At 42.7% G+C, this 25,661-nt stretch overlaps 1 protein-coding gene across 1 annotated transcript in view; it reads right to left on the bottom strand.

The window, feature by feature from the left end:
- Positions 1-1,724: 1,724 nt before the first annotated feature.
- Positions 1,725-25,661, bottom strand: part of Znhit6 (zinc finger HIT-type containing 6) — a 42,927-nt gene continuing 18,990 nt past the window's right edge. Inside the window, exons 6-10 of the mRNA XM_075981150.1 lie at positions 14,945-15,013; positions 13,627-13,707; positions 10,877-10,954; positions 4,843-4,967; positions 1,725-1,907 (exon numbers count right to left, since the gene is read on the bottom strand). Coding sequence (XP_075837265.1) covers positions 1,867-1,907; positions 4,843-4,967; positions 10,877-10,954; positions 13,627-13,707; positions 14,945-15,013 — 394 coding nt within the window. The 3' untranslated portion in view covers positions 1,725-1,866. The remainder of the gene's footprint in view (positions 1,908-4,842; positions 4,968-10,876; positions 10,955-13,626; positions 13,708-14,944; positions 15,014-25,661) is intronic.

Below are 25,661 nucleotides of genomic sequence, written 5' to 3' on the forward strand. Positions count from 1 at the left end.
TGAGTTGGCTGGCTAGGAAGCCTCAGTGATCCGTCTGTCTGTACCTCTCTAAGGCTGGGATTACATCCTGGCAGCTGTTGCTTGTCTTAAACCACTGCTTAAAAAAATAAAATAAAAGTCAGGTGGAGTTTCCCCCTTTTTAAAAAGTAATCCATGATTACTGCAGAAGGATGAAGTTGCCATTGGCCTCAGTCTGTTGACTTCAGAATTTGTTACATCACAGAGAAGAGTGGCTTCAACACCACTGTCTTTTCGGGCTTTTAGCAAACCATTCCAACTTCACAAACACGATTACTCGGTAAGACACATGTTTATTATAAATTGCTTGGGAATATATATGCGTATTAATCAAGTTAGCTGACAGTTATATTTAGGTGAACTCTGCTCCCCTCTCCTTTTGGGAGGCAGAAGAAAACACAGAGCAAATTCTTTCTTTGTTCTTCAGTTCTATACGGAGCTTAACACTTTCCTTAGAATTGAGACAAGAGTACAAGATTCCTCTCCACCCCACCCTGGACCACATGTTCTTCCTGCGCACTCCGACAATGCCAGGACAATTAGATTCAGTTCCTCCATCTCGCCTGCCTGCTCCAGTGACACACATTTCACTTTTGGATCAAATCTGAACCCCGTGAAATCGAGCTCAGCTGTCTTTCCAGGGGTTACTGGCAATGACAGAACTCCATATGAATCCTTTGCCATGACAGATCCCAAGGGTGCCCTAGGGAATGAGCACATTTCTCAATGGCTTCATTAACTATGAATGGTACTTTGAAGAGACCAGTGGTCTTTGGGCATTACTGCCTCTTGGCTTTCTACTGGGATTTCTTTCCTGAGTTACACATATATGTGTTCTCCAGAGGTCTCTGGTTTCTTTGACCTCAGTCTTATTCTACCTGTAAGCTAAATAATCTTCACTAATGTCCAATTTGATCACCTTTCTATTTTTGAGATTATACTATAATTACATCATTTCTCTCCTCCCTCCCTTTATGCCCTCCCATATACCCGTTCTTGCTCATTTTCAAATTCACCACTCCCTTTCCCATTAATTTTTAAAAAACCATTTAGTACACAGATGCAATGTAGATGTAATTCTTTTCTATAGTCAAAGTTTCTGAGATGTGTAAATACACATGAAACCCATCAAGGTTTATTTTCAGCACGTTAACTGCGTATAAATCAAGCCCTGTGTACACGTAACTACACCTCTGTACACTTTGTAACACACTCAAGAGTTCCAAGTGGGTGTTTCTTTTACCAAAATACACCACCAAATGGGTCACCACCATATCGCTGTGCAGCAACCAGCCAACTGGGAGTGGACAAGACACAGAACCTGTGTGAAGATGTCACCAATGGTACCTCGATGTGGACGTGCTGATCTTTCTGACCGAACACAACACAGAGTGATTTGTGTTTAGAGTGTCTCAAGTATGAGCTGTCTTGAGAGGGTTACATGTAAACCAAACACAAGGATGGCCAGTTCTCGGAGAGTGCTTCTCCTTGGCTGGACACTTGGCTGCCCAGTGTGGCATTCTCTTCAGTGCGGTGCAACCACGGAGAAGGCCTTCTTTATGGCTGACACAGGTGATCCGTGGGTTTGGTCCAGCGTACAGAAATGAGTGTACTAAAGTCTAGGGAGGCCTTCACTAATCGGATGCAGGAAGGGTTCATCTGGGGAAAGGCTTTGTACTTCAGTCAAAAGGCGACAAAATACACTGTTTTCAAAAGAAAGTTATGCTTTTAATTTCCTTTTAGATAACACATTCCAAGCACCCTTCAGCAGTTCCTCAGTCACCCAACTGTCCATCCACACAGGATCTTCTCGACCATCTGGGAACTTTCACCTTCTTCCACAAGTACTCAATTTCCTTCGCCAAGCTTCTGGGGAGATTCACTTTTCACTGGAAAAACCATGTAAACATACAGTCAGATGTTTATACTGCTCAGCCTGTTTGTTTCTCCTCTCTCCTCCCTTCTGATGCATAGCAACAGCACCACTCACAGGGACAGACAAACCATGTCACGTCCCAGGCAGCCAGGATCGGCAATTCTGGACAGAATAAATGAAGTGGCGATTCTATTTTGTGAGGGTACACCCTTCTTGACTGTGGAAGACTTGGGAACGGGCCTCATGGTTCAGTTATGATCCATATTCACGACACCATTATCACACAGCCTACTCACATGCAGCCGGATTTTTATTTTTTTACATATGTGTTTTTTTTTAACTTAAGGTTAAGAGTGAGTGTGTGTGAATGCATGTGGGCTGACAGAAAACTGAGCAGAATGGAGGCCTCTGAAGCTCCTGCCATTCTGAGGGTGAGAAATACTGAAGTTCTCCATGACCAAGACCCAACGTCTCCTCCCTGGGCTTGTCCCGGAGTGAGTACACTGAACACCTGGTGACTGCATATCACTCCGTCCTTAAACATGAGACTAAAAGTAAGCAACACAGGAAACACTTCAACCTCTGTTAGGGTTCAACTAGGATCAGGGTCTGCAGAGACGGCTGGGGTTGAGGGCCCTTGCTGCTCCTCCAGAGCACGAAAGCTTGGTTCTCAACAACCACTGGAGTGGGATGGAGAAGCTCACACTGCTCTGGCTTCAGCCTAGGGGACCTGACACTCTCTTCTGGCCTTTAGAGCACTGTACAGGAGGTATGCACATGCACGCATGTACACACTTAATAAAACTAAGTCGCTAAAAACGATAATTATCTTGTTTAACGTTTACGCTGCTTGGCTCCATGAGGTAGAGAAGGGGTCTGTCGTGGCACGCACTGCACAGAGCTTAGCTGTGCGTTCATGTGGCTGCACCCTGTACTCACATACACAGCAGAAGCGAAGAAAGCAAAGAAGGCTGAGGAAGAAGGGGGAAGAAGTAAATGGAAGGAGTTATTTCCACCTCTCCACCCACACAAACCAAAACTCTATTCTCAGGATAAAAATTCAACTTTCCCCCTACCTTTGGAGAGAGCAAAAATTTCAAGGCTTTCCAAAGACAATGCTCTGTTTTTATAGGAATCCCCCCAACCAGGGCCACCGTGCAGAATATCAATACTACAGGACTGTTCAAAGAGACAGGCACCAGCACCTTGATGTGCTAAGACAAATCAATGCCTGCAGACCCGCCCTACTAAGTAGTCAAGGGGAGAGCACTTAGGATGTGCTGGCTCCAGCATGTCCTTGATTCTGTCAGGTTCTCTTGAGGCAGCCCTACAGAACCATTTCCAGAGAAGAGTCGACTGTGTGTGCGCCTGTAAATCAGTCCAAAATAGAGCAACACATTCTGCTTGAGGTTGCAGTTCAGGCTGAATTAGCCTTTCTTACGGCTTCATCCCAGGAAGCCTTGCTTGAACGTGTCATTCCTAAACAAGGTGAAAGAGGAGCTGTGTGCTCTGTTTACACAGCTCATGTTTGCCCTGGCTAGTAATTCACCCAACTGCTCTCCCTCAAACCAACATAGAGAAGTCTTAACACTTTGTTAATCATGTTGAAGAAAAAGGAAGGTTTTTACAACATTTAAAAAAATAAAAGTGGTTTCTTAGAACTAATTCCTCATTTGAGAAAATTGGCTATCCTTCAAATTGTGAAAAACAAAGGTAAGAATAAATAAAAAGCTTAGAGACTCATAATTTGTTATTAAAAATCTCTACATTTGCTAATTAAAACCTAGTTTCAAGTCATGGCATTGGAAAAAATCTTGAAAATTCTATTAATTTTACTCAAGAAAGAAAAAAAATGACACACATACACGTGGGGAAAACACCTCACAAACAGATCTCCACACTCATAGCACACATGCCAAAGAGAACGATCCAAACACAGACCCACACGCCATTTTCGGGGTCTGCTGCAGCACAGTGTGGCCTGGACCCACCAATTCTCAGCTGAAATACTATCTCTACTATTTCAGGGTTCCAAGTAGTCACCTTCTAGAATCATTACTCAGCTTAGGTTACCTTGATCAACGGCCGGAAAGTCGGTAAGAGATTTTTAAGACACCAAACCTTCACACACACCACTTCCAGTTATACCGCGGTTCTAGTACCTTCTCACATGGCAGAGACAGAAGTGGCAGGGAATAAAAAGGCGAGCCATAGTATAAGCTCAGCTAAATGCAGCCCAGACTTTAAACACATTCCCTCAGCAGCATTCTTTACTAGAAGGGAGGATACAAACCCAGCAATTTCTTGTTTCATGAATCTCTAGTTTTCTGTTGTGGAATAACCCTGTTATTGACTGTAAATATGTATTATTCTCATTGGTTAATAAAGAGCTGACTGGCCAATGGCTAGGCAGGATTTTTGGGGCAGAGAACCCTGGGAAGAAGAAGGTAGGAGTCTCAGGAGCTGTGGAGAGAAGCAAGATGAACTTGCCGCTGTTGAAAAAAAGGCACCACCACGTGGCAGAGCGTAGATAAGATATATGGGTTAATTTAAATTGTAAGAGCTAGTTAGTAACAGGCGTAAGCTATCAGCTGAGTATTTATAGTTAATATTAAGTCTCTGTGTGGTTACTTGGGAACTGGCTGAGGGGACAGAGCTGCCCTGCCATTCCGATGAAAAACTCCACCTACAGTTTTCAGCAGAAACAGTAAATTATATCTGAAAATTCTAATAAAGCAAAATTGAAGACATTTCGATTCATCCATTCCAATCAGGATCATGAGAGTCACACTTTCTAGGGGGGAGACATGGCACCCGCTCGCTTGGTGCTTTTCATCACCAGCTGTGGTGCACAGTACACTCTTTCACATCTGTAACACACGTATAAAGTGTAGGAGCAGCCATGGAACCGCTTGTCCTCTAAGAGGGGAGAAGACACGCATGCTCACCTTGGTGAAGAAGCTGCACGCCATTAATGGATCCTTTCAATACCACGTGCAAAATCGGATATTCAATGATCACTTTGTTCCTCAGATTGTCCAAGAGACTTTTGTCAGGATCCAGTTCATAATATCTTAAGGAAAAGAAAACACCCTTAACATTTAAATTAATCTTTTATAACATGTACGCAGGCAAAATACCCATTCATATACACAAAATTAAAAGTAAATTTAAAAAGCAACAATTAAAAAAATAAACCCTGCCAAGTGTGGTGCATGCCTTTAACCCCAGCACCTGGGAGGCAAAAGCAGACAGATGTTGGCGAGTTTGAGGCCAATCTGGTTTACACAGTGAGTTCCAGGACAGTCAGGGCTTCACAGAGAAACCCTGTCTCAAAAAACAAAAACCAGTAGTAGCTAAAGAAAAACATGAATCACACAGACACACACGTATATAAAACAACTGAACATAAAAGTCAGTATATAGTGTACAGCAATACAACTTAGCTTTTCTTAGGAGAAACGTAATTTTTTCAGGCAGCCTGGGCACACGGCTGAAATTGCTTATCTTCTGTGATTATTCCAAACCACAAAGCTTCCCCTAAGGGGCTTTGCCAATAAAGAGATGTTTCTATTCATTTCAGTTTTTCTGGCAAATAATTTCCCATATATATAGCAAATACTTTCAATATTCTATCTCATTTTATAGCATTTAATCTGCACTTGGTTGTTCCAGATTGCCAAAGACACATGGGACTCAAACCCCAATGTTATTGCTGATATCGTGTAAAGACAATAAGCTCTCAGCAGAGGAATGTTCTTCTTTTCATGATCTATGGTCACTTTTAATTATCTTCTTACTGTTGAAAACACATAAACTACCTCCTTTATCTTAATCTTTCCATCTAATAAGCCATTAGCAATCACACAGATATGGATGTTCCAGTGTTGTCTGTTTCTGACGGTGTTTAAGGACAATTCTGAATTTGAACTTAGTCCTAAAACAATAAAGAATTGAAAAGTTCTAAGTTGATGGCTTCTAAGAGTATTTCAATCTATAGGTCAACTACAAAGAAGCACTAAAAACTCTGACATCATACACAAACCACAGTAAGTATCTTTCAATGGGAAAAGGCAGCATCCTTTGACATAGGGAATTCTAATTAAAATGACATCATCAAGAACAGACAGTCGCTTTCTGACATTTAACTATTTTCTGGAACAGGTGAGTCTCCTCATTTTGGAGATGGTGACAGAAGAATTCTCCCAGTGTTTAAACATATCCATATGCCCAGCTATATACATTTAAGTATAAAACCATTCAATAGGTTTGAGGTGACACCACCATCTTTGTGGAAAGTAGAACATTACTAATTAAGTTCTAACTTCTCTGGAGGAAGGGAGAGCAGTGATAGTATTTATGCAACTGGAATTGTTATTTTAAAAAAGATTATATCCACTCTGCCACAAGTCAGCTTTGTCCCACAGAAACACTGTTAGCCACGCCTGATCTAAACTTTGGTGTACGCATTAGAGTACAGTCCACATTAAGAGCCATGAGACATTTGTTTTGCAGTGAGTAAGGCAGCGGAAGTACTCATTAGTAGCTAAGCTACCAGGTCCGCCCTTTCTGCCTTCTGAGTCCCAGGAAGATCATTTCTGTTGCAGGGATGTTCTTCCCCCAGTATCCTCTCCCTGGTGACACCACTGCTCTTGTTGGCGTCTGTGGGAAGAGAACCCAGCGGCCTGGTTTGTCTTTCGCCAGACAGACCTGGAGATTTGGCCCAGTCTCTTCCACAATGTGGCACTGGGTACACTTCTGAACAAAAATCTTGCCTTTCTCAACATCGCCTGGCTGGTCAACACCACAATCGCTACAACCCGAAGACAGACATCTCCCTCTCTAGCAGGAATGTAAAGATATATAAAAACTACATGCATGCAACAAATCACATACCCGAAACTGTTGGGGTTACACTTGTTTACCTCGAGAATCCACTCTTATGTCACAAGCCAAGCAGGTACTATGCAAAAACACTTCAGATACAAAGATTTTAGAGACTTGTCAACTAATAAATTTTTAAGTCTTTTTTACGTCCCCCAAACACAGCGCAACTCAGGTGTGATGAATGGTTTTTATCTATGTATCTGTCTGTCTGAGCGCACAACTCATGGATGTGGATGCCCCTGGGACTGCCAGTCAGCTATGAGCCGCCCATCACAGGTACTGAGGACCAAAGTCTGCTCCTCTGCAGGAGCAGCAAGCACCCCTAACTGCTGGGCCATCTCCCTGGCCCTTGTTCCACAGTTTCAGTTAGTACCTGCTGAGTGGTCACTATCCTCTACACAGGAACACTGCTGTCAAGGGCAGTAAGCGTCCAGACTTAGGGTCCCACTTGGTGACTGTATAATTCATAATTCTACTTCAATGTGGACTCTTAACTGAAAATGTGCATTTCTTAGGGTTTTTTTTTTAATTAGTGGTTACTCTGAGTAGGACATTAAGTGTGTACCAGTGACTAAAAGATGACCATGGACATCGTGCATAAAGAAAGGCTCCTAAGGCAAGTGGATCTCTGTGAGTTAAGAGGCCAGTCTGGTCTACAAGTTCTAGAACAGCCAGAACTGTTACACAGAGAAGCCCTGTCTTGAAACACCTCCTCCCCCACTGGCAGAAAGGCTGCCAAATACAAGTGGAATTAACATTTTATGGACTTGGAATTTAGTTAAGTGAAGCAGTAAGTCTAAAAGGGGTTTGCTGTGGAATAATTCCTATGTACTGTGAATATGTGTTACTCTCACTGGTTAATAAAAAGCTGACAGGCCGGTAGCCAAACAAAGTATAGGCAGGACAGCCAGACATAGAGGACTCTGGGAGGAGGAAGGGCAGAGTTGAGAGAGACACCAGTCAGCCAGCTACCAAGCAAGCAGAATGTATAGAAATAGAAAATGAGGTTAACAAGCCATGAGCTATGTGATGATGCATAGGTAAGAAGTATGGGCTATTTTAATGTAAGAGTTAGCTAGTAACAAGCCTAAGCTATTGGCCAAGCATTTATAAATAATATTAAGACTCTGTTTGGTAAATGGAGTGGCTCCTGAGACAGGAAAACTTCGTCTACAGATTTTATTAAAGTCCTGCTCTTCCACTCATTGGTCTATGATTTTGGATAAATCACTTTTGATCTTTTAATTATTTTATTTATATTTATCTGGCGTGTATGTATGATATGGGTGTTGTGCATGTACGTGTGTGCACACAGCCTTGGGAGTCAGTCGTCACCTTCCACCTTGGCTCTCTGCTGTCTGCTGTAGTATGTAACATACTGGCTGGCTTTAGAGCATCTAGGGACCCTCCCTCTCTGCTGCCACCTCAGTGATGAGAGCACAGGGATCTCAGACATGAGCTACCACACAGCTTTCCCAGAGTGCCGGGGATTCACACGCACGTCCTCATGTGTGTGCAGCAAATCCTCTGTCCACCAAGCATCTCCCCAGCCCACATCCCTTCTTTAACCATTTCTTGAAATTCCCTTGAAATAGGAATGACAGCAAGTTATGAGCGTTTAGTGACAAAAGAGACAACTGGCTCAGACACAAGTCGTGTACACAGCCTCTCGCCTGAATACAATACTGGACAAGTCCCTAGACTGCCTTAGTAAGAAGGGGCACCAGGCACAGCTCTGCCCTGTGTGTGTTTTGTCTAAGGGTAAGGATAGGACTTTTAGCACAACCTCCGAGCCACGGTTGCATTGTCATGTTTACTCTCAAGAGTCTAAAAGTACTTAAAAAACAGTTTCCAACATCCTGAGGCAAGTTTTAAAAGTTCAGTTTTGGCTCTCTTAAAACACTCAAGACTCAGCTCCTTTGTAAGTCGTTAGGGTCACCAAAGCCCAAAGGACACCTCTATCTTTCTGAAATTTCTTCAACTCTGTTATTTCCATCAGCAGGCGCTGCTGCCAGAGGATAAACTACTTAGGTTTGGAAGAATCATGATCCCGACATTTGTCTCCCTCTCAGGGACACCGCAGACATTACTTGTTTTACTTGCTCAGCTGCCCCTGAAGCAGCTGACCCTGCTCCCAGCAGCTGCACAGGGGCATCAGCAGGGCAGCAAGGCTCACCTAGTAGGTTCAACAGGTGTCACAGGGGCTGTTGTTAAATAAGGTCCGGATCCTAAAGCGTGACCTTGGCTCTGTTCCCACCTTTCAAAGAAAGCAGCCAATTTCTTCACTTTCTCTACCTGTCCCAGCAAATTAGGGCAGCAGGCATCTGTTCTTCACACTCAGGAGACTTAAAGAGAGGGTCACAGCAACGCTATTCCCATCTAGGCAGTGACTCTAGAGCGCCACCCTTACATTCCCTAAAATACATTAATGACCAAGCTCAACTTTCCCCAGATGGAACAATTTAATAGTTGACTCAAGTCCACAGGATTTTTCCACTACAAAATAAGGTCACTGAATGAGGCGATCACAGCTGTAAAACTCTGGAAGCTTTGATATGTATCTGCCAAAGGTAGGACACAGCCTATGTTCTAGTAGAGCTGTATGTATTTCTTAATCTAGGTTTCTGGGTTAAAAGTACAATCAATTCATTCCAAAAGTACAAAACTGAACCTCTGGCTTTTTGAAAAAAACAAAATCAAAAACAAACAAATCTAAGGCTTATTACAGTATAATAAATCTATTCGCTGTCATCTGGTGGCATTTTAGAATATGGCTCATTCTAGAATAATTAATTCCGGAAGATACTGGAATAGATTATTTAGTTTGTGTATTTTTAAAATTTATTGTTTTAAGGTTTACATTTTTTATTAGCTATGTAAGAATTTTATACAATGCATTTGATCATATTCATCCCTCCACACACCTCACCCCAGATCCACCCTCCTCCCCACCATCCAACTTTGTTTTCTTCTTTTTTAAAAAACCCATTAAGTTCAGTTTGTGCTGCCCATGAAATACACTCTTGGATGTGTGGCTACTAACTGGAGTGTGCTCAACCTACTAGGGGGTCAGACCCCACAGACTGGCTCTCTCCAAGTAGAGATGGTTTGTCACCGGATCCCCTCCCCCTGCTGGGATCCTGCCTGGCTTGGGCATGCTGTCCCAGCTGCTGTGTGTCCATATGGACAAATGAAAGCTCTAGTGGAGTCGCCTGCTATCGGGAGTGGCAATGCCTCTAACACAGGCTAATGAACGGGAAGCCCAGTGCAGGGACGGGTTACTTCTCTTGGCGTTGTTGGTCAGTATCATCCTACACATCCCAGACATCACAGGCTATCGCCAGTGTTCTTGGCCATCCTCCAGAGCTAGAGGACAAGGCACAGAGAAGAGGGAGAGCTAGTGGCCTCCTACAACAGGTGGATCTTTGTGAGTCTGAGGCCAGCCTAGTCTACATAGAGAGTTCTAGGACAGTCAGGACTATACAGAGAAATTCCACCTAGAAAAACCAAAAAATAAACAAACAAACAAAAACACACACAAAAGGAAACCAAAGAGAACAGGGATTTCGAGAAACAGAGTGGACAACACTTTCCTTGTCTACCCCTACTCCTGAAGCCAGGTGGATATCACCCAGAGCAGCAGCCTAGGACAAGGAGCTGTCGAATGCTCAGTGGTGCAGACTCCCCTCCAGATGTGAGCCCTCAGCTCAGGGTCTGTGAGAACACCCTGTGCCTTCCTGTGTGCTGCTCTTTGGGATTTCCAAAGTCACAATTGTAAACACTGGAACTCATGCATATATTCTTGAAATACGTGGGATTTAGAAACTTTTTAGTAGCATCTAAGGATACTTTAAAATATCAGGTGACTGATACCAAATTTTATTGTAAGTGTAGTTATTTTAGTATTTTAACTTGAAATTAATTTTTATAAGTCTAGGTTTTTGTTGCCAGCCAAACAACTAGTATAGTAGTTAGCTACTTAACCTAATCAAGTTACTTAGTTACAGATAAAGAAACAACTAATACAGTAGTTAGCTACTTAACCTACTCAAGTTACTTAGTTACAGATAAGGAAACAGAGGAAAGCAATCTTACCTTATGATATTTTGCTGCATATTTTCAACCCTCATTAAAATTTGGATCCCAGTCTGTGAGTGGACGTAGGCTTTCAATCTGCATCATAGTGGAAGAAGCAAAATTAAATATATTTCAAGATAGTCTTTATAAAGACTAAAAATTTATGAATAGCTAATGTTCTTAATTTATCTTTCCAAGTACAGAGAAAAAAAAAACTAAAGATGTTGTCTAAGCAAGATGTGAAAAAAAAATTACCTTCTCACTCTCTGGTTAATTTAGCTATCTTAATAGCCAGAACCTGGAAACAACCTAGATGCCCTTCAATAGAAGAATGGATGAAGAAAGTATGGAATATATACACACTAGAGTACTACGCTGCGGTAAAAAACAATGACTTCTCGAATTTTGCATGCAAATGGATGGAAATAGAAAACACTATCCTGAGTGAGGTATCCCAGACCCAAAAAGATGAACATGGGATGTACTCACTCATAATTGGTTTCTAGCCATAAATAGGGGTCACGGAGTCTACAATAGGTGAACCTAAAGAAGCTAAGTAAGAAGGTGAACCCAAGGAAAAACATATAGTTATCCTCTTGGCTAAGGGAAGTAGACAAAATTGCCGGGGAGAAAATTGGGATTTTAGGGGTGGGGTGGGATGGGGGAAAGGGGAGATGGGGAGAGAAAAGGTAGAAGGGAAGGAGGGGGGGACTTGGGGAAACAGGAGGATTGGGATAAAGGAAGGTTGGATAGGGGAGCTCGGAACCACAATGCTTAGTTAAGGGAGCCACTTTAAGGTGGGCAAGAGACTTGACCCTAGAGGGGCTCCCAGGTGCCCAAGCTGAGGTCCCCAGTTAGTTCCTTGGGCAGCTGAGGATAGGGAACCTGAAATGACCCTATCCTAGAGCAATACTGACGAATGTCTTGCATATCATCATAGAACCTTCATCTGGTGATGGATGGAGATAGAGACAGAGACCCACACTGGAGCAATGGACTGAGATCCCAAGGTCCCAATGAGGAGCAGAAGGAAGGAGAACAAGAGCAAAGAAGTTGGGACCACGAGGGGTGCACCCACCCACTGAGACAGTGGAGCTGATCTACTGGGAGCTCACCAAGGCCAGCTGGACTGTTACCGAAATAGCATGGGATAAAACTGGACTCTCTGAACATGGCGAACAATGAGGGCTGATGAGACGCCAAGGACAATGGCAAGGGGTTTTGATCCTACTTAATGTGCTGACTTGGTGGGAGCCTAGCCAGTTTGGATGTTCACCTTCCTTGGTATGGGCGGAGGGGGGAGGACCTAGGACTTACCACTGGGCAGGGAACCCTGACTGCTCTTTGGACTGGAGAGGGAGGGGGAGAGGAGTGGGGGGAGGGGGAGAGGGAGGAGGGGGAGAAGAGTGGGAGGAGGAGGAGGGAAATGGGAGGCTCGGAGGAGGTGGAATTTTTTTTTTATTCTCCTTTTATCAATAAAAAAAAAGAAAAAGAAAAAAATTCAAAAAAAAATTAAAAGTCTCGTTTTGTCAGTTCATGTGCTAAAAAATATACTTGTGTCAGCAAATAACTGCTTACTAGTTTATTGTCTCCAATTTAGTAATGATGTTTTTTTATTAATGCTAAGTACATGAGCAAATGATTAACAGCCAGATTGTCAATCAATCAAGCTTTAACTGTCAGAGCTGTCCCAAAGACAGGGCTTGGTTCATGCATGGCTTGCATGAGTCTGGCTGGCACTGCCTTCTTCAACAGCGAGAAACTAGAGCAGATCAGACACGGAGGATTCACCAGGTGTGGACTTCAAACCCCAGGAACCAAACCAACATGCCCATCCCAGGAGCAGACCACCTGCTGAGAATAAAGCTGTCCCTTCCTGCCCAGGAACACTGGAAACCAACTCACCACCAAGCTTCCTGTCTAAGCACTGCTGTGGCTGCCCCAGTCCCTCTGGACTTCCTGTCTAGTGCTAGTCTCATTCCCCTGATGGAAGAACTGGAGCATGGTAGAGAAGCAGCTTGCTCTCATGTAGTTAACGCGACTTCAATACACACACCCGGGGCAGAACTCGGCACTGAGCTATGCTAGCCACTTTGGACCGTGCTGTATTTCTGGAGGCAAAGTGTTACCTTATTTAGTTTTGGGAGGACTTGGCTGAAATATAATTTCCTGTCTTTAACAGTTACTAGAAAAGTTTCAAGTTGTAGAATTAATGGTTCAACTTGAAAGGCAGTCTAGTCTAAGAGTAAGACTGCAGACTTCAGTCTGATGGTACTGCGAGGGTTTGAATCTCAGCTTCCTTGTTCATTAGTCATAGGAGGTTACTTTACTTATTTAAGGCTCAGTTTCTCCACCTGTACAATGGGCATGAACCCGTGTCTCCTATACAGAGTTGGTGTGAGGGTTAAATGAATCAACTAACCTCCATCACTGCCTCCTTGAGGAGCAGTAAATGTGGCTAGCTACGACTGCACTTTACAACACAGTTAAATACAGTCACAGCTCCCCATAATAAATACACACATAAAAATTATTTTAATGTCTGCATCCAGTGACATGGCCCAGCAGGTAAAGATGCTGTGGTCAAGCCCGACAGCCTGAGTTCTATCCTGAGGTCCTCGTGGTGGCGGGAGAGAGCCTATTATTCCCCAAAGCTTTCACCCCACATGTGTTCTGCAGCATGTATATGCTTACACGTGCACAAACACACATTTCTTAAGTTAATACTTTAAATCATGCCAGAAAGCTACACGATTTTTGAAACATACCTTTGACGAATCACAGGATCAGATTTTTCAGGATCAATGTAAGGTTTTAGAATTTCATTAATAGTTTTATTATCTGGTACTCTTTCAAACAGAGAAAGAAAACAGCAAAATTATTATTTATAATTTGCTAAATGTTAACTTAAAAACTGTTAAATTTGGTGGAAAAACTGAACAAGGGCTCTTTATCTTACTCTTGGCAAAATACAGCATATAGCATTCTTTCATGTTAAAATTATGTAGAAGAAAAGCACAGAAAGGCTTTTAAAAAACATTTTGTAAAGTAAAAATTTTAAAAAGTTCCTTATCAATCACTCATGAGAATATGAAAGCTCTTTCAACATACACCTATGTGCAAACGTTAGGAAGCTAGAGTCAAGACGTACAGATGCGCATAGGAAAGAACTGAAGAAGCCTCTGGAGGGTGCAGCCCAGCCAGCGCTCAGGGCACTCTCAGTGCCACAAACCAGGCTGAAATGGAGCATCTGAAGTCGGCAGACTTCCTTGTAAGCACGTGGCGATACACCTCTCTAAAAAGCTGGCTAACACAATGAAGATCCTTCTGAAACAGTAACGTCCTAGTGACCCAGCTCACCAACTACTGCTCTCACACTCCTGACTACGTTGCTAACAAGATTCTTCACCCACAACCCGTGACAATTCCAAAGAACGGCAGTGCCCAGTGGGGACAGATGCTGAGGACACTAGCTGACATCAACTTAGACATCTCCCTAACTCAAGAAACCACACATACATAAAGCCTGTGATACCTAAAAATATACTCAATCAAAGAACCTTAAAAGTATATATATTAAGTTAGGACATGCATGTGTATTTAGATGTATTATTAGGTGTATACATGTATGTTTCATACATGTACCTACCATATCTTCTGAGGGATCTAACACTACAAGCGGAACTTTTCAATAGTAGAATTCTGGGTTGTCTTCTGTGTCCATGTAACCGCTCAGTCTTTCAGACTTCCTGATTCAGATCACACTCCTCTACTTAAACCTGTGCTCTCTGCTCAAATGACTGCCACAGTCTGTGTTAACTCGCTCCTGTAGGGTTCTACCCTGTTTGGAGACATTCTTGAAATAGATACCACTTAGCTCCCTGGGATTTTTCAGACTCTGAGACAGAACTACATTTGACTGTTCTTCCTTGACCTGCTTCCTTACTCAGCACCACAGCTGATTTGATCTGGTGCTTCCAGGCTCAGGGCAGGTCACTGCCGACGAGTACTTCGCGGTGTGACAAGCACTAAGTCCTTACCTGTTTAATCAGAGAGCCCTGGAGTGGAGCATGCAGGATGACATACCTTTTCTCTACATACTCAGCTTGACTCTGCGGAAACTGGAGCTTTACATGCCAACAAAACTGCTGCTTCCTACAAGAGAGCAATCACGAGCAGATGAAGGCAGAGAATCAGTCAGGCCTCAACTGTCACTCAGATGTTCTCTAGTTGGTCCCAGAATCCTGGGAACTTTCTGGAGTAAAGCACTTGTAAAGCTTGGTCTTAGGAAGGTTCTGAATCCCAGGGACATCAGTCTGCACAAATAGAAGGTGATTTCTCGAAGCTGGGGCTTGAGAATGGTGAGCTGAAACTTGCAGTTTACAAATGCATCTCCTCATGACTAAACAGAGAGGGTGTCCTCGCCTGACGAGTCTAGAGAGCAGGTGAATCAAGTACTGTCCGGCTGAGTCCAGCTGCACACACACCTGTGAGGCATGACTGCTGCATTCAGTAGCAAACAGAACACAACAAGCTGGTTGCTAAGCAAAACGCACTGCCTTCGCTTCCCACCTAAACTCTGGTCTGGCACAGGACCTGAATTAGTAACTCACTAAATGCTTGCTTTTAGAAAAAGGACCACACACCCTACTTACCATACCTAAAATCAGAAAACAAAATTAAATAAATTAAAACAAAAAGCCAACTACTGTTCAAAGTGTCCATTATGGAAATTTAAACCTTTTCACTGCAGTGATGGCTTTGCATGTTTTTCCTTTTATTTTGGAAACAGGATCTCAGGATCTCACTATGCAGCTCTGGCTAGCCTAGTGCACTTACTATGTAGGACAGTTTGTTCTTGAACTCAGAGGTCAGTCTGCCTACTGGGTGACACCTGGCCTACATGTATTTTCTTGTCTTAGAGAAAATGCTTACCATCCAGTTGTTACATTTCTTCTAGGCAATGATCAGCATCTTTTTGAAATTTATGCTGTAGGAGGATCCCAAATTCTTTTGTTTGTTTTTTTCCAAACAGGTTTCTCTGTGTAACAGCTCTGGCTGTCCTGAAACTCTCGTTGTAGACCTGCCTGACTTTGCCTTCTTTACTGTTAGGATTAAAGCCGTGAGCTACCACCAGCTAGATATACACATTACTAATGCAGGTTTTGGAGAAACTAGAGGAAAAATGTGCAGATTATGACTGTGTTTATGGCGCCATTACTATACAAGAAAACCATCGGGTTAAGCTCAGTTTGGTTTGTTCTTGGCTAGAACATCAAAGAACACAGGTTACTAAAGTTGAAGCCTGCCGTCTAGTCTCTGAGAAACAGAGCTTTACAGAGACCAGTGCAGATGCAGCAGCCACCGATTTAAGTGAACAGTTACAGGAACAGCACGTACTTCTACCTGCAGAGCCACCTCATGGGCTCCTTCTCTGAAGGCGTTTAGTGGGACTGAAATTCATGTAGGCATAACTGGTAAGTCATAGCGCACATGGGCAAACCTCTTCTGGAGATTCATAATTATACTTATGGACACATACTAAAGCCAGAATGCTACCTGGTATCTTCTAAAGGCAGACTTTAAGAAGTGTTCATACACTAGGGTAGTTCATGGCTTCTCAATTGTGGCAGTGCCAACATGTTTGACCAGCTTCTTCTCTGCCCCATAAACCACTGCAGGATTTTAACAGAGTGCCAGCCTGACTGACCCACCAGATGGTACAAGGATTCAGGTTTCCAATTCTGGCACCCAGAACTGAAAACGTTCCCCAGCACCCCCAGGGTCTGCAGGAGACAGAGCCACTGTGAGAGAATGTTGGGCAGGGGTTAGCATTGACTACCAGGCACTTCTAATTCACAGGAACACTGCCGAGCTATAACCAGACACCTTCAACAACAACAGGGATGCTGCACACCTGGCACATCCACCTAGAACATTCTACAGAACTTAAATAATCCAAGGCACTTGTTTACAGTTGAACAGATTATGAAATGGTGGACATAATTACTAACAGTACTACTTACTCCTTTCTGGACAACTGACAAAGCCTCTGAGTCCCATGAAACCAAATGTATCAAAGGTTCAGCAAGGGTGTGGCTAAGGTTTTCTGAGCTTATCCTAAATATTTATGTAAGTGCACACACAACCACAAACAGCTACCATGAATTCTCAATTGATGCAGTATTGCCCCAATGTCTTTTAGATGGCCAATAAAATTTTAATGCATGAATTAACAGGCAGTATGTAAACAGATATACAATGTATCAAGACATCACAGTATGCAGTTAGGAGGAAATGTCTGAAAGGGTGTGTGTGTGTGGGGGGTTAAGATTGAGAAATAGAAGGCACATGTTATACATGTTTATCAACTTTCGTTTACCTGGAACTCTGAAGAACCATCCTTTCATAGCTTCAATAAAATAATAATAATATAATATAATTATAATAATATAATATAATAAAATAATATGTACACAGGAGACACTGGCAGGGGGTACTATGCTCACGTCCTCAGTTATTCTTGACTTTATTAGTAAAATCCGCCCCTTTGATATCTGAAGCTCCATTAGAATCCTACAGAATATGCAAACCCCACATAATCAGCTCCTGTTAAATAGTACATTACTGTGGCTCCAGGGCTTGTTCACACTCAGTAAAGAAGTGCACATAAAAGAAAAGTGCCGCCCATCGATCTCAGACACACTGAAGATCAGGACACTAGGGGAGGGAAAAACTAGACACTGCCATCGCTGACCAGAACATAAAGCCTCTGCAGAGCAAGTTATCACTCAGGACATACACACTGCTGCCCGCAGTTCCATTCCTAGGAATTTATACTGAAGAAACAATTGGGCCATTAATAAGATATGCATAACTGTCCACTGTCCCTCGTGTTATAGCGGGGTCTTCAGAAACAACCTCTATTATAAAAAGCAGATTTACACAATGACTGTTACCCAGCCCTAAGGACAGGCAGCACTATGCCATGAGGAGGAGTCGCATGCTGAATGATGTACTTCCAAGTCTGAGAGTTATGACATAGAATGCTTTAATTCTTATTTAAGAATAGCCTGCATTAAATAAATCGTCCACATGATGTTATTTCCTACTACCAATAAAACCAAAGACAATTTTTATGAGAAGTACCAGATAATAGTGAGACAAACATGAGGAGTAACTCTCAATCTTTTTCTAAACTAAAATACTTCCTCATTAGAAAAATATTCACTTCAACACGCAACATGTCGTCTCAAAACTATTACTCTAGGGATGGGAAAGATGGCCCCGTTGGTAAATGGCTTGCAGGCCAGATCCCTGGGGCTCAAATATCGAGTGAGAGATCCTGCCTCAAAACACAAGGTGGAGTGTGAGAACACTGACCTGCGGCCTTTACACTCATAACGCACGGGCCCCCATGAGGACTGGATTATCTATATAATTCCTCTGGTAGCCTCAGAGTAATTTTGCTGAGAAGTATGTCACAAATACCCAGGAATGATGGCACATGCTTATAATCCCTGAATTTGGAGGCAAAAGCAGGATGAGGTCAGCCCCAACTCCCACTAAGTCTGAGGCTAGTCTCAGTTACATGCTGAAGACCCAGACTCAGACTCCAGGATAACACAACAGAGAGTCAGAGATGGAGGTTTTCCATATGAAACTTAAGGAGTTTGAGCTGGCTGCAAATGTCTGCCATCCCAGCTACTAGGGAGGTGTGGGCAGGGGGATTCAAAGTTCAGAGATGGCAGGGTCTACATATGCTCAAAGTCCACTTGGCCAACTTACCAAGACCCTGTCTCAAAACCAAACAGCACGGTGAGAGTGCTCACCAGCACCCGAGAAATCCTGCGTTAATCCCCAGTACCCATAAAAGAGCAAACAAACAAAACCACTGTTCCTAAGAACATTTCTGAAGGCTTGGAAGGCCTCAAGGCCACAGACCCTGAGAAGGGGACGAGCCTACACAGACTTGCTATGTGAGCAGCGAGTGATTAAAGCCACTAGCTGAGGGTTCTGCATCTTTCCTTCCATCCATAATTTTCTTATGGAAACATTCTATTCTTTATTCACATTCTACACAGCAAGAATATGGAATAAACATATGTGCACACACACTTATAATGCTCATTCATAATAAAGGATAGTGGAGAAGTTAAATGGACCTTCTGTCTGAATTCTACTCAACATTTTATACCTAATGTATCTTGAGCAGGACACTACATGCTTCTAATCTCGGATTTCTCACAGTAAACAGGAGATGATGACATTTTTAATACAATATTATTAATTTATTATTATTACTTTGGTTTTTCGAGACAGGGTTTCTCCGTAGCTTTGGAGCCTGTCCTGGCACTCGTTCTGTAGACTAGGGCGGCCTCGAACTCACAGAGATCTGCCTACCTCTGCCTCCCAAGTGCTGGGATTAAAGGCGGGTGTCACCACCGCCTAGCTTTACTACAATGTTATTAAAAGGACAAGCAATATGTTGAGAACTTAAACACACCATAATCTTTATAATTATATATTCAATTCAATGATCTTAACTACGAAGGTTAGCACAGACATGCTGACAATGTATTTAACTGAAACCATCCCATGAGTCCCATAAGCGAACACACTCTGGATGCAGAGTACAGTGTCCAGTGATGAGACTGTACATCTCCTGACTGCTCTCTGATGTTCTCTTCACAAGGCTTTTAGAGAGAGAGAGACGGACTGAGAGGAGGCTTCATCAACTGAGACTTAACTATTTCTCCTTTTCTTTGATTAATTTATTCATCTATCTCGTGAGTATGGCAGTACTGGCACGGCGTGCAAGTGGAAGTCGGAGGACAACAGGAGCCAGCAGATTCCCTCCTTCCACCATGGTGCCCTGGGTACTAAACTTAGGGCTGAAGACCTGGCAGCAAGCACTTTTCCTACTGAGCCCTTCTCTGGCCCCTTTTATATACTTTTTTTTTTTGACTTTGAGATAGGATCTCACTGTGTAGCCCTGGATGTCCTGGAACTCAATTTGTAGACCAGGATGGCCTTGAATTTGCAGATATCTGCCTGCTTCAGCCTTCAGAGTGCTGGGATTAAAGGCTGAACACAATTTAAGGGAGAAGAGCCCATATCTGTCTTACAGGTCAGTCTGTCGTGGTGGAAGAAGTCAGCACAGGAACTCAAGGCCAGAGCAGAGCGAGGCACAGACCGTGGAGAACACTGCTAACTGGCTTGCTGGCTACCCTTCTCACACGGCCTATACCAACATAAGCAGGGATGATACATCCCCAAGTGGGCTGAGCCCTCTTACATCAATTAATAATCAAGAAAATATCCCAAACATGCCCACTAATCTGATGGAGGCAATTCCTCAACTGAGGCTTCTGTTTCCAGGTACACCTAGGTTTGCATCAGATTAAAAACAAACAAGCAAAAAAATAAATAAAAAAAAACCCAAACCGAAGACAGCACATTTATAAACAACAGAGAGAGCAAAACTGTCAACTATTAGGACATTTAGAGCCATCAAGTAATACCTGATGGAATTTTAGGAATAAAAGCATTTTGTTCCACTGTCAGCAATAAACCTTATTTTAATTGAAAACTGAAAGAAAATCTACCACATTTGGGAGCCCTTGAGGCTAATGCACGAAATAGCCACACAACCCTTCACTCACAACTGCCTGACCTTTAAAGTAGTTTTCATGATGAAAACTTAAAGTCTCTCAAAAATAAATGCAACCCTTCCTCATAAAAATCATTTATTTTACTAGGATTAGTACCATGATTAAGTATTTCTGGAAGCAGAAATACAAAGGGCCTGCTCAGTCACTTAGTCTGGATTAAAATAACTAGAATTTGAGTGAAAACCAGTTTCATGTCTCACATCATTATGAAAACATTTTCAAAGGGACCAGTTCTATATTTTGCCCAAGAAGTGCTCTACTGCATGACAAGAGGAAGCAGGGTAGCTAGGGGCTGTGGGAGCCGGGAGAGGGGATGTTAAGAAAACGCACGTGGCTCGTGAAGGCTGAAAAGAAAAAGATCATTTTTAACCACTTACGGCAGGTCTTAACTGGCTGTGGTAAGAGCAAGAGTGGCATTTGGGAATGGCTGCCCAGTTCAGAGCCACTAAGGTTCAGGAATGCAAGTTTTTCTAGAAAATATCAAAGGGCTCTACACACACGAAATAATACCTTTCAAAATAACCAGGGAGCCCCTCGTAAACACACTGTAATGGAAGAAGAACAGATACAAGCATACCAAAAAAATGATCACCAGTATTAAATGCTGGCTTTTGTTTCATAGTAAACGTGGAGAAACTATGTCCTAGAGGAGCTCAGGCAGAAGAGACGCTGCAGAAGACAAGCGCACCCCACAGATGGGGAGCCAGCAGGGTGAGCGCCTGGATTACAGAGGTCATACTCTGCTGGTCCATGCTCTGCACGGCCAAGCCTGACGCTATGTGAAGGGAGTTTCGCTGTGCCTGTTGCCTTGGTGCAGAGGATCTGTAGCACGGAGGGGTGTGTGTAGTGTTTCTGAGTGGTTCACTTCAGAGTGCCTTTCAGAGGCTCAGACACTTGGGCTTGAGAACAGGACACAAGGCAGCTCACATTATCTTGCTTCTTTGGAAGTACCTAAAATGATCTTTCTTCTGCTTAAAAGATAGCAATTCAGGTTGCAGAATGATTGAGAAGCAGCTGTTAACTCTAGTAATGGAAAGGGCAAAACAATTCAGAGTTTCAGACACAACGCTAGGAGATGAGATGACACATTTAAACTATTTGCAATTCTGCCATTGGAGATATCTAGCACTGAGACGGGGGTAAGAAACTTTACTATTCTGAGCAGGTCCCATCACACTAAAAGCAGGCTGTAGAGAGACACATCTGGCACCAGTATAGAGACTGAAGGTAGAAAAACAGACGTCTGATTTGGGATTCCCCTCTGTATACTGTGATTACCACTGATTAATAGAGAAACTGCTTTGGGTCTATAGCAGGGCAGAACAGAAGTAGGCAGGGCAAACTAAACTGAATGATGGGAGCAAGAAGGCGGAGTCAGAGAAGCCATGTAGCCCTTCTAGAGACAGAGGCTGGATGGAACCTTGCCGATAAGCCACAGCCATGTGGCGATACACAGATTAATGTAGATGGGTTAGTTCAGGAAATAAGGGCTAGCTAAAAATATGCTTAAGCTATTGGCCAAACAGTATTACAAGTAATATAGTTTCTAGTGATTTTCCCATGGTCTAGGCATCTGGGAAAGAACAAGCAGCCTCCCCCAACAGATTGGCGCTGTGGCCTCCTACTACAGACGTCCCCTAAGTAAGACAGGAACACACATGGATATATGAGTTCTAAATGCTGTAGTCAAGGCTCGGGGAAGGGACACATTCTAGTGGCAAACCATGAAGGCCTAGTGGCTGGAAACACTTCCCTAACTGGAGAAGCTGGTCAAACTACTAGGCTTCCCATTTCCAGACAGTAGAAGACACCATAGGAAGGCACACTCAGTGAAGCAGGGTCACAGAGCTGCTTGCTGCTGTTGGCACGGCCACGGTCCAGAAGGCAGGAATGGGGAACAATGAGGCTCCTATTTTTTACAGTGCTTATGGAAGACTGCAGTTACTCTGAAACTCCTCCATCAACATCTAAAAGCTACATGGAAAAAAAATGGCAGAGTTCAACATTTTAGCCCAGCTACAAGTTTACACCAAGTACCTATTACATAACTCTCCAAATCTCAAAATCTACTTGTTTGCCATGACAACTGTTAGACTCTTCATTTTATTTTTCCTTGGTCCTTTTTAAAGCCCTGCTGCAGAAAAGTAAAAATCTATACCTCTACAGACACTGTGTTTTAAAAAACAAAAACACGAAAAACGAAAAACAACTCCTGTGTTTAAAGAAATACATTGCTACGCTGTTTAAAGAAACAAGTGCTATTATATTAACAAACAAGTAGATGAGCATGTTAAATGATATAATTAGAAAGCTATAAATGTATCTAAAGAATACTTTTAAATTTATAAAATATTTGTTATGTCTTTACAAGAGGGACACCTAGTGGCTAGCTTCTAAAGTAGGACAGGAGCTCTTAAATACTAATTCACATTTTTAACAATGGTCATGTCTCTGTGATCTTAATTCTGTAAAGATGACAGATACTTTTGTAGAAAGCAAACAAAACAAAACTCCTAATCAAACAAGACACAAAATCCCCAGTCCTAAGTCCAAAGGCTGGCTTGAGAAGTCTAAACCTCAGTTCTTAGCAGGAAGTAGGAGAAAAATAAGCAGGTCTTTGTGTTGCCTAGAACTGGGGCAGGGGTAATAAAGCCACAGGAAGATGGACTTCGGGCAGAAGAAGATGAAGTGTGGGCCCTTCTGGAGAACAGGTGGTCAGTCCACACAATAATACAGGTTAGGAGTAGAGTGAAACCCACAGGCTGAGTACTCCAAACGAGTGACTGCTGCCTGTTCAGACATCAGCAGAGAGGCTTCCTCCTGCAGCAGATGGAACAAATTCAGAGACCCACCGCCTGCATGCATGCCTGGCACCTGGGGAGCCCAGAAGAGGGTGTGGGTTCTTTTAAAGCTGGATGGTTCTGAGCTGCCATATGGGTGCTGGGAATTAAGCCTGGGTCTTCTAGAAGAGCTGTCAGTGCTCTTAACTGCTGAACCACCTCTCTAGTCCACAAGATTTATTTTTAATTATGTGCACGTGTTCATGTCTATGTTAGAGTGTGTGCATGTACATGAAAATGCCCACAGAAGCCAAGAGAGAAAATCCGACCTCCTGCAGTTGGAGGCACAGAAGGCTGTGAGCCACTTGACCTGAACGCTGATAATCAAACTTGAGTCTTCTGCAAGATCAATTAATTTTTAATTGCTGAGTCATCTTTCCAGCCCATAGTACAACTTTTTAAGGCAATTTCCTAAGGTGTACATAGTATAGAATGCTTTATTAGCTAGTATTATTTAACACAGAAATTCCCTTGTTGATAAGTATTACAAAATGAAGACAAATTATTAAACTGCATTAAAATAACTGTCTTTGGATATTCTGCCATTGACTATTCTGGCCTGTTTGCCTTTACATTAAATGGCTCCTAGACTGCTGTAATATTGGCTTGTATGGTACTTAGGAAACTTTTCATTGCTCTTGACATGCTTACTTTGAGCAGTATTCTTTGCCCAATTTTCTATTGGCCACCAAAATTTCAATACTAGAAAGCTTATCTGAACCATCTGATAACCAGGTACTAAATTTATACACAAGTAAATTCTGGGTGGGATAAATTGTTTCCATGAACCCTTATGACAGTCTTAGCTATTTCTCTCATAGTGGCCACTCTGGCTTGAGGCTGCCCCTAGGTGAACTCATTCAAAGACTTGCTCACAAGTAAAATGATAAGATATGTTTAAAAATAAAATTTTCTAAAATGTTCTAAACTCAAAACCTTCTGAGCTATTTGATGCATTTCAGATTTTGAATTTTCAGATTAGGAGTGCTCTACTGGTAAAGTTTATGCAAATATTATAAAACCTAAACAATTCCCAAATCTGAAACATTTCAGTTTCAAGTTTCAATTGGAGCCACTCAGCCAGTGACGGGGAAAGCACTGCAGTTTCAGGCATCTGTCCAGTGAGAATCATACCTCAAAGTCGTTCCTCAGTTGACAAGTACCTTCCCCCTGCACTTCCAACAATTCCCGCTTAACCAAAACAGACCTTCACCTACTCACCTACGTTCTTCTTCAAGCAACCAACAAGAAGATACACAGTTTCCACAAGCAAAGTCCAAAAGACAGTGCAAAGTTGGAGTGTGGATAAAAGCACACATTTTCACATGATGGTGTCAGGATACTTTTCAAATATTAAACTCCCAGCCAAAATCATAAAAAACCTGTACATACCTATCAACATAATCCTTAAAATCACAAACACATATGGCTTAAATTTAAGAAAGGAACAAAATGGTACACACTTCCTACCCACACCTGCGAGAGTCCACCAGAGTCCTGTGCTGGGAAACTTTACATCACACGTATACGTACGATCCTATTTCTGGGTAGAGGATGAGCCCCACAACAGCAATGCTGTTTCATAAGGAAGGGAAAGAAAGCAAGGCCAGCATGCATCCACTCTGTGTTGTTTCCTGCCATGCTGTAGAGGTAAGAAGGCCCTTACCAGACACGAAGCACACCCTGGTACCATGATCTTACACTTTTAAGTCCCTAAAAGAACAATCCAAAACTTCTTTTAAAAATTACCCAGCCAGTGATTATTCTGTTACAGTACAAACAGAGACTAAGACACCTTCTCCAAAGTCGCTGCCCTTATAAAATACAGTAGTCCTTTCTTACCAGCGGCTTCACTTCTGTGGTTTCATATCCACAGTTAGCTGTGAGCTGAACAGTCAAGTGGAAAATTCCCCAAATAAACAATTCCTAAGTTTCAAACTGCACAGCTCTGAGAGGTGAGATGAAATCTGTTCTGTCCCATGAAACAAGACTCACACAATCCCTTGTCTGCCACATCTACACTGTGCATGTATGCTACCTGCCTGAGCACCAGGAGCTGCTGTCTTAGTCACTAGACCGTTGCAGTGAGGCTGTTGACCTAATGCTTCTTTTATTTAACAATGTCTCCAAAGTGTAAGAGTAGTGATGCTAGCAATGTGAATATACCAAAAAAAAAAAAAAGGTAAAATGCTGTCTTTAAGTAAAACATTGGAAGCCCTCATTTTAATGGGAGGAGGGGTGCAAAGTAAAAAGTCATATGCTGAGATTACTGAGGTCCAGGATAAGAGC

Source organism: Microtus pennsylvanicus, chromosome 7 (genome assembly GCF_037038515.1).
Source record: "Microtus pennsylvanicus isolate mMicPen1 chromosome 7, mMicPen1.hap1, whole genome shotgun sequence".
Lineage (NCBI taxonomy): Eukaryota > Metazoa > Chordata > Mammalia > Rodentia > Cricetidae > Microtus > Microtus pennsylvanicus.